Raw genomic sequence first — 14,960 nt, forward strand, 5'->3', positions numbered from 1 at the left:
GACTGTCAGAATTCCGCTCCATCACTACGATGGCAAAAAGCCCAGGCGCGTTCACTGCCTCTTCTTGAAATTTTGATATGGACAGTAGATTATTCTTCACTTCCTTTCTCAAATCCGAAGGACCTACGGTAATGGTTCGGCCATCCTTCTTGAATGCGTAGGTATTTCTGAAACCATCATGCTGTGTCTTTCTGTCAAACTGCCACGGCCTTCCCAATAAAATATGGCAAGCATCTATTGGGACTACATCACACCACACCTCATCGATGTAATTTTTTCCAATTGAAAATTGCACAAGACACCTTTTGCCCACCTTCACCTCGTTCCCTTTTCTAAGCCACGACAGCTTGCATGGTTGATGATGATATTCTGTTTTCAACCCCAACTTTTCCACCATAGTCGTGGACACCACATTCTCGCAACTCCCACCATCTATTATCATGTTGCATACTTTTCCTCTACTAGTGCACTTAGTATGAAAAATATTATGTCTAAGCCACGAATCATCATCCGCTACAGCAACATTTAATATTCTTCTAACGATTAGGGACTCACCAGAATCAGCATAGATAATTCTTTCCTGTTCCGCATCCGCGTCCTCTTCTTCGCCTTCAGATTCATCATAAACTGGACCTTCATCAAAGACTGGATTATCTACAAGCGTCACAACTGTTGTTCGGACAATCGCAAAGAAATGCCCGAATCCCCGACACTTGAAACACCGCTTGGCCGCAGCCTCTCCCGCTAGTTCCAAAGACTACTCCGCCCTCGTTGGATGCAGGTTTAGAACTCACATCCTTAACTGTGACCGGTGTCGAATTTACTGCAGATGTTCTCGCTTTTCCTTGGGATTCTTTATCTGACCACTTGGAACTGCTGCCTGACCACTTAGAATTACTGTTTTTTCTTTTAAACTGCTCCTCCACCTTTAGGGCTAGTCTGCACACATCCTCATATGTCCAATACTGCTGTAATTGGACAACATCAGAGATCTCATATCGCAGCCCTGCCAGATATCGTGCAATCGTCTGCTCGTCTTCTTCCGCCACATCACAACACATCCGCAAGCGATCAAATTCTTCTGTAAATTCCTCAACTGTTTTATCACCTTGCTTGACGTTATGATATTCAATAAACGCCTCTTGCCTATAATGGGTAGGCAAAAAAAATTTCTGCAATAACTTTTTCATCTTATCCCAGCGATCCACCTTCGGCTTCCCCTCTCTAGCGCGTTGCTTTTTCACGTGTTCCCACCAAATCGAAGCATGTTTTCGCAGCCTAATAGCCACTAACTTCACTTTTTGCCCCTTAGTTAGGTCTTTAAGATCAAAAATCTGTTCTACCGTATGCAACCAATCAATAAACTCATCAGGATGAGCCTTACCATTAAATTCGGGAATCTCGATCTTCATTCCGAAATTTTGAGAAGAGCGCTGATTTCCAGGTCGTACTCCTCGATTCCGCCCCTGGTTCATAACCCCAAAAGGGTTTACGTCCTCCTCTTTATCATCGGATGGATCCTCAGATTCTGTTTCTTCTTCGGATTGAACGCCCAACCTCGCCTCCGTAAGTTGTCGCTCCAAATCCTGGATTCGTCTTCTCTGCTCTTCAATTTCTACGTCTCGCAGATCTCTTAGATGCGGTTGGTCGTCCACTTCAGGAACGCCTCCACGCCCTCGGCCACCACGAGCCCGCCGTCCACGACCGCGATTCTGTTCAGCCATTGATTCAAGCAACCTGTGCTCTGATACCAATTGATGCCGAAGCGCTATAGAAATTAGGCTAAACAGAAGAATTGAAAGATAACGAGGAACAAACTGTTCTCTCAATTGATTAACAATCAAAATATCCAAAGTCTGATAAAACGAAATCCTAAAACAAGTTTATATATCCTCAAACCTAACCCTACTAGGATTAGTAAACATCAAAACGTAAAGTTACGAAACTGCCATTTACTAAATTAACCCATAAAAAATACTAAAAAAATAGAAAAATCCATCTAAACGACCCCGAATCGCGAAAATCCATCGTTAATCGTAGCCAAAGGCTACGAGTATTGATCAGCACGCCGTTTCGCTTCAGCCGACCAAATTTGAGCTCAATCCGACATCATTGACTTCAAGCCCACCGGTTCGTCCAGTCGCATAACGGGTCCGCCGGTCCCCTAGGTGCATCACATGTCCTCTCCGTTTTTAAGCACATTCATTTGAGCTCTCGGTCTGGACTTTGGAGGAGGAAAAATTTTGGAAAAATTGCACTAATGGTCTTAAACATTTGCCTCAATGTGCAGTCAAGCCCTAATCCTTTTATATTCAGTGCAACTAATTCCCAAACAAAATCCAAGAGGGAGAGAGAGTAAGAGAGGTTGGTCATGAGCACTACACACGATATCAAGGTCTGAAGTGGGTATCTTTACGTGTGGCATTAGTCGAAATTTCCTTCATTTGCATCTTATTATTTGTCGAAAAAATTCAGGTATTTTTTTAGCTTCGAAAGAAAAAAAAAATTTTAGTCTGACACATCAAAACGAATAATAAGAAAAGAAGGAAAAAAAAATGAAGGAATGAAATGTAAATGATGACGAAAGGAGATTCTAAATCGGCTTAGTCCGATTCACCTTCAGCCCACGCCCGCCCTCACTATTACGGCCCATTAGGCCCATTCAAAGAGAAATAAGCTGAACCCAGAAAGGAAGAAGGAGCCCATAACAAATGACATGATAAGCCCATTTCGGAGGGAAGGCCCGGCCCTTTAAAGACTAATCTCGAGTCCCCGAATTCAAGAAGCTTTTCTGGAGTCCTTGGAATCCGTCATTTTCCGGTTATCCACGTTCATCGTCGTTGATCTTCCATCGCCGATCCCCGGAGAACATTCCGGAGAGAACTCGAGAGGACACACACCGAGAGAGCACAAAATCCCTCTCGTCTAGAGGCCTCCGTCGTCAGTAAATCTCCTTGGCCGCCGCTCAGCGCAATCGGACGCCAATTGTCGACGGCGAAGTCGAGTTTATGGTCCCTGTTCTACTCTGTTCCTGGACCGAAAAAGATATGGGGAGTCCAGAACAATGTTTGTGTAGCGAATCGATCGCAATTTGAGCTGTTCTGATGATTTGAGCTCGTGTTATTGCCGATCGCGAGGATTTGAAACGAATTGTTGCTCTAATCTCGCACATGAACTCTTTGCCCGGGTCGTTCATGACCTGTTTGATGTTTTGTCTAAATGTCTTCAATGTTGATTTGCTCGTTACTGGTCAATGCGTGAGCATTCTAGCATGAATCACGGACGGGTTTTTTTTTTGCTGATGTGGCGTTATCATGAACATCAATTCATTATTTCTGAATCAAAAAACATCACATGTGAGTTCGATCCAATCTCGGTATTCACTGATCAGCGTTAGTCTTTGATTGTCTCTCTGCTTTCAGTACATGTTGATCAGTTTAGTGATTCTTGACCTGTGATTTTGAAATCGTAAGTTGGTCACTTTGACTTTGGTGTTAACTGACTCTTTGTTCGATCCAATCTTGGTATTAACCCGACACTTCAACGATCCGTATCCTGAATTCGCAAGTGAATGTTTCGATCGATTCTGTTGTCCGAACAGTTTCTGTTGCTCTTAATTTGCTCGTCGCTATCTCTTTTTCTTTACACTTTTCTTTTCCCGTTCGATTGAGAAGAAGCGTGTTTGCATGCAGCGAAAGCGCGAGACAGAATGCGACTGCGAGCGTTTTAGCGAGTTGTTTTATCTTCGTATGGATGTTTAGACTTTGATTTTGGGCACGCGCTTATCTGCTCATACTTCGCAATCAATCACCATAGCGGGGATTTTGGATGAGCGCGTTGTCGCGACGACGATCGATGGCGCTCCTACTTGCGGAACGAGGGGCCGGGAGTGGTGGGACAAAGGAGAAGTTCGATGGAAACTTATATATGACTATATGACCCCAAATGCTCTATTCGATCATCCGTGCGTCACCCGTGACCGCGTATGATGCAAATGCTTTCTGTCTTTAAGCTTAGGACTGGCCAAGGCCGAAAACCAAGTAGTTCGCCGCCTGATCGCCTCATTAATCCTACTCTTCGTCTTGGCCAGCGCCGTGTGCTTCATCGCCTGGCTCATGTTCCATCCCCACCCTCCCGTTTTCTGGGTCAACTCTCTCGCCGTGTCCAGCTTCAACATCTCGAGCCCCCGGTTCGCCCCGAGACACGACCTCGAGCTCGTCATCACGAACCCGAACAAGAAGATAGCGTTCTTCATCGACCATTTTAGCCTGCTCGTTTCCTACAGAGGGATCCCGCTCCACAGGAGGGTCATGAAGCCGACGGACCCCGTAGAGATACCAGGCCACCGGAGTTCGCGGATCAGGTACGAGTTGGACAAGGAGAAGCTGAACGACAAGAAGAAAAGGAAGGTGCTTAGGGACATGGAAGGGGATTGGAGCAAAGGGGTGGTGAGCTTCGAGGTGAAGGTGAATGTGAGGGTGGAGTTCAGAGCTGGGACGTGGCTGAGCAGGCAGAGGTTGGTGGAGGCCTCTTGTAAGGATTTGAGCGTTGAGTTTTTGCCTGCCAAAGACACGGGGAAGCTCCCTGACGGAGGGAGGATTTGCTCGGTCGATTACCATTTTAGGGTCTCTCTGATTTCCTTCTCTAGAGGCCCATTATGGTTAGTGGTGGCAGTTCATTGACTCATCGTAGCTTGGTTGGTCAGCTCGTTCCTTCTTTGTGTTAGATTGTTAAAAGGAAGTAGCAATTGGCATATCGTCCTAACGTAAGTATATATGACGGGGAATTTTTGTGACTACGTTATAGAAGTATCTATTACTATCCATCGATCTCACCTATGTCTCTTGGTCCGGACTTTGGAGGAGGAAATTTTTTCTGGAAAAATTGCACTAATGGACCTAAACATTTGCTTCAATGTGTAAGCAAGTCCTAATCGCTTGAAGTTGTACAATCAAGTCCTTTCGGTGATCTCAAGGGCAAATTTGCAAACATGATACGCCAGAATCTTGGTGTGGCGAATTGCAAACATGCTACCACGGCTTAATATACGAGTCATGTGGTATACATAACCAATCACCGTACTAGAATTGTATAAGAATCTGTACTTTTTAATGGGACTCGGTGTTGGTCTCATAAATTCTCGAGATAAGATTCATTTAGTCTAATAGATCTAGTCTAGCTACGTGGACAATACTTGCTCCTTAGCTACTCTCGTCGTTCGCTGTTCGGAAATATAGCAAATTGCTTCACATTGAAAATGTGGACATTGCTATTCGAATTGAAAATTCTTGAATCATGAGATTGACAATTAATCTCGGCATCGAGAGCTTGTTTATTAACACATCAAATTACCTATGATGTCTCTTTAACAATTTGAGAGGGCTAAAACTTACAACTTTCGCTTAATAAGAGTCACATATCCCAAAAGGTTAAAATCGAGTCTAATTAAGTTCCGAAACAGGATGGGCAAAAGTTCAGTGTCTCTAAGGAAAAATAATGTATTAGGGGATCGGCTATATTTTCCTTCTTTCGTGGTTATAGGAAATTTCCTCCAATCACATCTTTGATCGGAGGATCACAAGATATGAGTATCATTCACTCGACTAAAACTAAATGTGGGTGAAGCCTATGTTTATAACCTGTCAATTGGATTACTTTTCTTCCGACCAGGGAAGGAGGAAAACATGGGCCTTGGAAACTTTAATGTTAGATTATGAAAAATGATTCGATCCTCGACGTTTTTAACAATTAGCAAAACTATAAATATCGACCATTGGATAAGGCTAACACATTTTCATGTATCCCAATTCATATTAATGGTGTTACTAACAATTGAAAAATATGCATATAGAATTCTAAACCCACAAAAGAAAAAAAATGGCCGGGTTGTGGGTACCATGTTTATCTTCAAATCTCTCTCTCAGTTTTTTTTTTTGTTTAGTATTTTTCTCATCGTGTTGTTGTTGCATCATCTGTATTTGACTCGATTGAGGATAAGATTCGATATATTTTTATTTTTGAGATCAGGGGATATTAAGATCTGCTAATTTTTAGTATTTTTTTTTATCAAATCCGCTATTTTCCTTTTTAAGTAATTAAATCATATCAAACCCTAATCCAATTCAAATCACTTTCTCACCATTGCTTACATTCTCTCTACCTTGGACTCCGGCGAAGATACTCTACTCCCCAAACCGCCCGTGTCCGACCTCCGTCCGACCCTGACCCTGCCGGCTTGGTCTACGGCTTCCTGGTGAAACCCCCGCTGCCGCCGCCGCCGCCGCCGCCGCCGCCGCCCGCGCTCAAAGACCACGCCCCCGTCCGTGGCAACCACGGCGGCCCGGTTTCTACTCGGGCAGATGATGCCGCCGGAGGAGGCGCGAGAACCACCGCTCGAGCAATTCAATTATGGCGCAACGCGAGCAGTTAAATCACGGTGCGACTGCGGGATGTGCTTTGCGGCGTTGATGCTGCGAGCATTCTTGGTGACAATCGGATATACGGTCTACGGGATGATAACATTGTTCACTTCTGACTCATCGCTGGGACTTTTCGTCTCCGGCGGGCACCTCTCTTCCCTCGGTGTGTCGCCGTCCTCTCGTCAGTTGAAGGGGACTTGGCACATCGATTTCCAGCTACTGTACAAGGATCCGAGCGGCGACTATATTTCATGCGATGGGGCCGCGGTCTTGGTGTAATACAAAGGAGCGTACCTGGCAGGGGGGAATCTTCACGCCTTCATCGTAACTCCGTGGCGGCCGATTTGACTGGCGGTGAACGTCGATGTGTACTGAAGTGACGTGCCGGGTTGGCTCACCGACGAGCTCACGGAAGACAGTAGACTTGGGGGTGGCAGAGTTCGAGGTTCAGTTTATCGCCGAGTTCAAGGTTCCATACGAGGAGATACAGCCCCGTACTTTCCTGTGCGGGGGTTTGAGGTTAGGGTTTTTCGACGACGGAAGAAGCTAAGCTCGTGGGCGACGGCGACATAGGATGACCGAAAGTTGCTTGGTAGAACTCGAAATCGATAAGAAGAAGAGAAAGTGTCGATGGGATAGATCTCGTTCCGTTTTCTTTTTTTTTTTCGTCTTCAATAAGTAGGGGGATGAAGTTGATTGTTTTCCAAGCATCAAGTCGCAGTTTCTAACTTAACCTGCGCCGTGGATAGGTTGTGAATGAGTCGAACTATTCTTGATTCGTAGATTACTCGAACCTGTGATGATCTTTTAGCAAGCCATTCTATGTGATCTTTGCTTGATGTTTTGTCGATTATTTCAATAGTATCACGTGAAGATCCATGCGCTCAAGCCAATTGTTTCATGCAAATATGTCTTATGAGGGATGATGAAATAAGTCCTTAGCGCTCAGACCCAGCTCAATAACGAAGTGGATGGACAATCGCGTGATACTCTAGAAATACCTCGATACTTTTTCATGACCTTATTATAATGGTACGGACCCGGAACCTCTGCCCAAATCTGCCCCGGAAGCACGGCCGCCATCTCGACGATGACCACCGTCCGTTGGGTTTTCGGTCGACCTAGTGACGTGAGGTCTTAGAAGGTCTTGGTGGAGGTGGACATTATATCCGTGGAAGGACTATATAGTGCTCGGTGCAATTGTGCTCCTAGCGTTAGCTGCAATCTCCGTTGTTCTCCCTCTCCTTCGACCCTGGTCATTGTTTCATCCGCTGAGCGGGGGTATGGAGCTTTGCTCCTTCGCCATCTCCCTGAAGCATCAGATCCGACTGGAGGCAACGTCCACAAGTTCCAGAGCAATGGGACCAATTGGCTTGTGGACAACCTTATGGCGGAGGACAAGAGAGTTGGAGTTGCGGAGTTTGACATTCAGTTTGTTGCTAATGGACCTAATGGCAGTACTTATCCTTGTGAGGTTTGAGGTCAGGATTTTCGAGGAACACGACGGCCGAAGAGCTAGGCTCGTTGGCTAGAGTCTCATACAGAGCCATTGTTTATGCACAAGGTCGGACACAAGCAATACATAAATTTTATATTTTCCTGAGATTTCATTATTCGACAGAAAAATTACCTTATGATCCTAAACTTCTATTCTTTGATTGATAGGCTACATTCTACTTTTCTTTAAGTTACAACTCGCGCGTTAACGACGCGTTTGTTGTCTAAGCATCGAGCACTCGTACTGCCTGGATAAGAAGATTAAAGAGAAAAGAGACTTTCTTAGAAGTCGTCGGGACCCCCTTCCTTCCGCAAAGACTCAAAAAAGATGCAAAAGCGTTTGCCATCCTACAAAAAATCCACCTGGACATGGAATTCGCTCTCGTTTTTACACCCCCTTCTTTCGATCGTCCATAAATAGCGTCTCCTCGATCATGGAATCCTCAAACGCCTCCGCAACTTCCGTCCAATATTACCCTGCACACCGCCGCAGCCTCGTTTACAACACATCAAGTCGTTCGCTGCCTGATCGCCTTACTACTCCTACTCTTCGTCTTGGCTAGCGCTGTGAGCCTCATCGGCCGGCTCGTGCTCCATCCCCACCCTCCTGTGTTCAGAGTCGACTTTCTTGCCGTGTCCAGATTCAACATCTCGAGCCCCCAGTTCACCCCCTGCTACGATCTCAAACTTGTCATAACGAAGATAGCCTTCTTCATCGACCATTTTGGCCTGCTAATTTCCTATAGAGGGATCCCACTCCTAAAGAGGGTCATGGAGCCGCCGAACTACGTACAGATACCAGGTGACGGAGTTTGGGGGTCGAGTTCAAGTTAGACATGGAGAAGCTGAACGACAAGAAGGAAAGGAAGGTGCTTAGGGACATGAAGTTGTTGCTTGGTCAGTTTGCTCCATGTTTGTGTTAAGACTGTCAAAAGGAAGTAGCAGTTGGTATCATGTCTTTGTATAGGAACGTAATTACATATGATAGGAATTTTTTTTTTTTTTTGGTCAACCAAAGTAGATTTTTATTTATATCATAAACGTGATAGAGTAGCTGAACCCAGACGCGGGGCATCTTTACAAAGCAAGGCCCAGAGGGCCGGGGGTGGGGAAGACAGCCAGTTCAATGGAAGAAGTTGGTTTCGGTGGTTTTTCGCTGCCCAGTCTGCAACCGAATTTGAACTCCTTGGACAATACTCCAACTGCAACAAAGGGAGGTCCACAAGAAGGTCCCTGCATTCTTTAATGAGCACTCGAATCTCCCAATTGACTTGATCTGCACCCGACAATGTACGAATCAGTTCAAGTCTATCTGACTGAACTATAACTTCCTTCAAACTTCAGTGTTTTGCAAATCTCATTGCCTCCAGTATAGCTAGTGTTTCAACTTGAGCCACCGAGGATGCCTTGACAGATTTTGTGAGTCCATCGACGAGAACCCCGGTGTGATCCCGGCAAATGCACGCTATCGCACCGTCGGTTGATCCCTCCACAAGCGAGCCATCAACATTGATTTTCAGCCTCCCTCTCTCCGGTGCAATCCAGGTTGGTGAAGCTGCCCCTTCTCTTCCGTTCCCTATTTTTGCCATATGAATCCCCCATTTTTCATAATTTTCTTCCATCACTTGCGCAGCTTCTACAGTTTCCTCCGCATTTGTATTTTGGCCTCCAAAGATCGAGTTGTTCCGGGATTTCCAGATATGCCACAGAGTAGTCGCCACCATTTTCAAAGGTGGTAATCCATTCTGTTTCTTTGTAAACTTCATTAACCATGCTTCAATTCGAGTTATCCCCTGCTTTGAAACAGATAATTTGAGTTTTGGGTTAGACCATACCTGTTGGATCCAGGGACAGAGCAACAAAGTGTTTCCACTTCGCTTCGACATTGAGTGCACAATGGATCAGGTACTATTTTCCTTTTTCACAAATTTTCCTTCGTTGGTAATGCGTTCTGACATGTACTTCACAGAAAAATTTTCACTTTTGTGCATACCTTTAGATTGCATATAGAGTTCCACAGTGCTCTGGGTGTTTGAGTAGAGGATGAGGGTTGTTCTGCCAATTTCTTGCTCGATTCTTGCCCTGATTATATTATACCCATTTTTTACTGTGTAGCATCCAGATTTTGTTCCCTTCCAGAATAATTCATCATTTGTTTCCTGTGGTTGAATTGGAATGGACAGAATTTCTTGCTTTGTTTGTTCATCGAAGAGTTCTTCAAGCTTTTGCTCACTCCATTGGCCCCCTGCAACATCTATCAATTCTGCTACCTTCGTAGGTTCATTAACATTTGCTGGCCCTCCAATCACTCCCCTCTTCAACCATTTATCTTCCCTGATATTTACTCTCTGCCCGTTTCCAATAGACCACATTGTTGAATTTGCAATGGCATCCCTCCCCACCAGCAGACTTTGCCATCCCCAAGATGGTCTTGTTCCTTTTTCAGCATGCCAGAATTCCCTTTGGCTAAAATAAATTCCCTTCAGTATTCTGCTCAATAAAGTAGCTGGGTTTGTGATTAACCTCCAAGCTTGTTTACCCAGCATAGCTTTGTTGAACGTGAGCAAGTCTCTAAAGCCCATGCCTCCCTCATCTGTCACGCCCCATACCCCACGAAGCGCTAACATCCCTACCTTGGTCGATTATGGTGCAACGCTCCCAGGAAGCGTCGCCGACCCAACACCCAAACAGAGAGTAAAGCACAAGCGGGAGAATAAATAAACAACCCTGACAATTATAAAATACGAACCAAGGATAGCCAAGCAATAAACACGATCACAGCAGAAAATATGTACATACTTACATTACTATAGAAAAACCTTTTTACAATACTTATCGAACAACAAAAGCGAGCAGTACAAACAGTCAACAGCCACTGGGTCAAAAGGGTAAGTGGCTAGGGTGAGGTCGACTACTCAAGGAGGACTATAGTAAAAAAGTCACATGTCCTCCACTGCTAGCTATGGTTCAGGGTGCTCTTAGGGATTCCAATCAGGATCTGAGGATTCCGAGGATTCATCCGACTGCTCCTCTGACTCCATATCTGCTGCGGCTACTCTCTCGTCCTCGGTTCCTATCTCCTCATCAGATCCTATCTCCGCCAATTCTCCGTCCTGCTCCGGGTCTAATTCCATCGGCTCCGGTTCGATCTCGTCTTGATGGTCTTAGGGTTCTGGATTAGCATACAGAACTTCGGGCTCTTCAACCTCCTCGATCATGGCAGCAGGTCCGTCCACGGTCTCGCCCTGGCTGCTCCAATCAGGCGGGGTTGGAGGATTTGAAATCTCACCACTTACCATCTGCGGAATCATGATATCATCCACGTCCACCGGGACATCGAAGGTTCTGAGCGGTGGTCCGATTACTCCGTCGGTTCCTCGGTAGCACCAAGCCACATATTCTTGGGTATGGTAGTACGACTCTCCCACATTAGTAAACAGTACAGAGTAATATCTCACATAAGCTGTTCCGTCTCCACAGGGGTGCACGCTCGACGACCGCTGAATGTGATGCGGTATCCCAAAAAGAGGTGGTGACCTCGGCATTCTACGATTGGGGTTCTGAAATGTTGGGTTATAACAACCGTGAGACGAATCTCAGCGAGTATAACCCCTAAACCTAGGCTAGGCTAACATGCATTCTCCTGACAAGTAAAAAAAACACGATATACAAACAATAACCTAGGCCCTCGGGCCCAGATCGAACATACGATTCATCCTGCAAGTTAGGCAGTTCATTCAAATTCTCAAGGCACATGCGCAAATACTCAATAATGTTCGTTCGCACACCGGCTATGCATTCCATGCATGCAATGTCAATGTCATGCCATGTTTTCATTTTGATTCACACGGCACACTGGCTCAATTCTTAGTATTTAATATGACTCGAGTCCACACAATTCACGGCCCGGTGCGTCTAGCCTGCTCCAAAGTGCATGAGGCGCAACACCGATCTGGCCCAGTGTCTCTTGCCTGCTACAAAGTGCATGAGGCGCAACACCGATCTCCCCACGAACCAGCCCGCGTAAAACGCATCGGGATGGTCGTCTTCCGGACGAACCGGGCATCGTCCTGCTTCAAAGTGCATGAGGACGGCACACCCCGCGTAACACGCATCAGGGCGAAATGTGATCACACATACACACATCCAGTTATTATCTGAACCCCGCGTAACACGCATCAGGGTATTTTAGGTGATCACATGCTCATGACAGGCACGCAGTCTCGCACAATTTCATCACAAGCCTCATTCTCGGCATTCATAATGCGTGCCATGAAATGCAACATGAGCATCCACATAACATAGGCATAGACACACAGTTCAATCAAAGTCATTCCACAGTGCCTAATTCACAAGTCACGTGCTTACTTGGCCTATTAATACCATGCGGCCCAATTTCAAATATACAATTCAAGCCATCAATTGACCAATCACACTCCGCACGATTCAGCCACACGAGCACGCAACGTGGCATTTCACAATTAAGCACAATTAATCACCAAATAAATCAACAATCAATCACTCTGGGTAATCCCGGTCATTCAGCTAACAATTCTTACTGTCCGATAAAATCCGGTACATTCCTCAAAATGCGAACAGCCACTATTTCCTCAATCCGGGCCCAATAAATATCAACAATAATCCCACTAAATTCCTCGGATTTTATTTCCACCAATCAGTCCTCAATCCAGTTCCAAATGGACACCGATACTATCTAAGCCAGTCCAGAAAAACGCACTATCAGTCCTAATCCGGGTTTAGGAATTATACTCACTTAATTTCTAGACCACGGCGACGGGGAACGGCGGCCGATCACTGATGAACAGTGGAATCGGCGGCGGCGATCCCGGCGACGGCGGTATGGACGGCGGGGTACGGACGGGTGGTACGGACCTGTACGGACACCACCGTACGGACGCAGGGGGGGCGGTGGCCGGCGAGGTGGCGGTGGCTGGCGCGGCGGCCGTACGACGGCGTACGGACACCGTACAGACAGCCGTACGGGACGGCCGGAGACGGAGAGAGAAAAAGAGAGATGGAGGTTGGGATGAGGGTGGTGAGGCGAGGTCGGGCGGAGCAGCGGCACCAGCGGACGGCAACGACACGGCGGCGGTCCGGCGAGCTTTGGCGTACGAACGGCGAGGCAAACCGGCGGAGGAGGAGGAGAATCGGGAGAGGGGAAGCAGCTGGTGGGGGTCTGGCCGAAAAAATGAGGAGGAGAGAGAAATGGGTCAGACCGGTCAAATATAGTAGCCCCTTCGCGCCACGTGTCGCCGATCTGGGAATTTTGACCAAAATACCCTTAATCCTACGGCCCTAATTCAATCCTATCCAATAGTTGAGGGCAAAAGGGTCTTTAGCCCCAATAATGCAGCTGATAATCATCAATAATTATCCCAAATAATTTTCCCAAAAATTCGGATCCGAAAATAGCCCAGGGGCAAAATGGTCATTTTTCCGGTCCCGGGGCGAAATTCCAATTTTCGCACGTATCAGCCCCAGATGAGTGTGGCCAACATAATATGGCATCGGAATCGCGAAAATAACCTCTCAAGCCCTCGGAAATCGACTGCAAAGTTTCGGGAATAAAATAATATTATTTTTCACTTCCGAGCCGAAATTCCAATTTTTGACCGAAACCACCCTAAATGTGCGTGGCCACCCCAAAATGACATCGGTTTCGAAAAATAACCTCAAACGGCCTCAAAATCCAACATCGGTGTCTACAAGGGCAAAATCGTAATTTTTCACCCCTGGACCGAAATTCCAATTTCAGGATCTCTCACTAACGGGCGGTTGTTTAGAAATTACGCGTATCAACCTAGGGTTATCCGAGTCATAACGGTCCGATCATTGAGAGAATGAGAAATTATCACTAGTCCCAGAAGTCACGATCGTCCAGTTTAAGTTCAGGACTAGTTGGCCACGTGCACTCTCGGTCATGCAGAATCACCTGCGATCCGATTGTACATCGTTGGCCTTGGCCAAACCAAATCCGTCACCTTTCCTAAGACCGATCCACATTGGTTCATAATATTCTCTCATCATTTCTCGTGATCGGTGTCCACTTCGCGATCGGGTCCTTGGTCCACGTACTGTTTCCTAATTAGCCATACCCTATTGATTAGTATCCCGAGAGTGATCAGATCTGGGCGAGATTTACTAAAATTAAACGCGAAATATTGTCAATTTTATTGATCCAGGAATTACATCGAAATTCAGGCTGTTACATCATCTTTCCTGGTCTTTAGAATTTCCCACTTTTTCCAGTGCATTCCAGCTCTTGAGGTGCTGTTTTTCCACCAAAAATTAGCTATTTTCTGTTCTATGGCTCTTGGTCTGGAATTAGTGACTTCATTAAAAGTATCTATTACTATCGATCTCACCCATGTCTTCTCCTTTTTACCGTTCAGATGAGCTCTTGGTCTGGACTTGAGCGAATCCAGCAAGCCAATTAGCCCGAGTCATCACAAATAAGTCCACCTACTGAAGCTGGACCCGGGTTGCCTTTAGAGCCCTATCGAAATTGAGTTTGACTTAACCAGAACGAGGGGTCCAATCCACAAACTTATTTCCTTTCTCCCTTTTCGCAGGCAATCTATTTTCTACTAATTGAATCATATAGCTAGGATATCGTTGACATATCCTAAGATCATATTCACAGGTGTTCCTGAAAAAGAAAAGTTTGTCTGAGATAATCTTTGATTCCTCCAATTTCACGAATTTGCTAATTCATATTGATCTAATATGTCATTTTCCTTTTTAAGTAATTAAATCATATCAAATCTCTAATCCAATTCAATTTCATTGTTCACCGTTACTTAAACTATATCAGCCCATGCACCATGCACCCCTTTCTGATTCTCTCTAGTCTCTACCATGTTACTCGATCAAAGATCCTCTACTTCCCAAGCCGTCCTCCATCCGACCCTGACCCTGCCGGCTTGGTCTACCGCTTCCTGGTGAACCCGCTGCCGCCCGCCCGTCCACCCAAGAAGCACCACCCGTGCTCGAAGACCACTCCCCAAACCGTGGTTGCCACGG

At 45.9% G+C, this 14,960-nt stretch overlaps 1 protein-coding gene across 1 annotated transcript; it reads left to right on the forward strand.

The window, feature by feature from the left end:
* Positions 1–3,855: 3,855 nt before the first annotated feature.
* LOC115679268 (uncharacterized) lies at positions 3,856–4,682 on the forward strand. Its single transcript, XM_030602877.1, has 2 exons — positions 3,856–3,908; positions 4,013–4,682. The coding sequence occupies exons 1-2, from the start codon at positions 3,856–3,858 to the stop codon at positions 4,680–4,682; spliced, it is 723 nt and encodes a 240-aa protein (XP_030458737.1).
* The last annotated feature ends 10,278 nt before the right edge of the window (positions 4,683–14,960 follow it).

The sequence above is a fragment of the Syzygium oleosum genome, unplaced genomic scaffold (assembly GCF_021117445.2).
Source record: "Syzygium oleosum isolate NSW1041296 unplaced genomic scaffold, Sole_v2.1 Sole_v2.03, whole genome shotgun sequence".
NCBI classification, from domain to species: Eukaryota; Viridiplantae; Streptophyta; class Magnoliopsida; order Myrtales; family Myrtaceae; genus Syzygium; species Syzygium oleosum.

What these genes read in the sequence shown, in the direction of transcription:
- LOC115679268 (XM_030602877.1), top strand. Translation starts at nt 3,856, where the DNA reads ATGGCGCTCCTACTTGCGGAACGAGGGGCCGGGAGTGGTGGGACAAAG. An exon ending in AGTGGTGGGACAAAGGAGAA is followed by an intron (nt 3,909 to 4,012) that starts GTTCGATGGAAA and finishes TCTGTCTTTAAG; the next exon opens with CTTAGGACTGGCCAAGGCCG.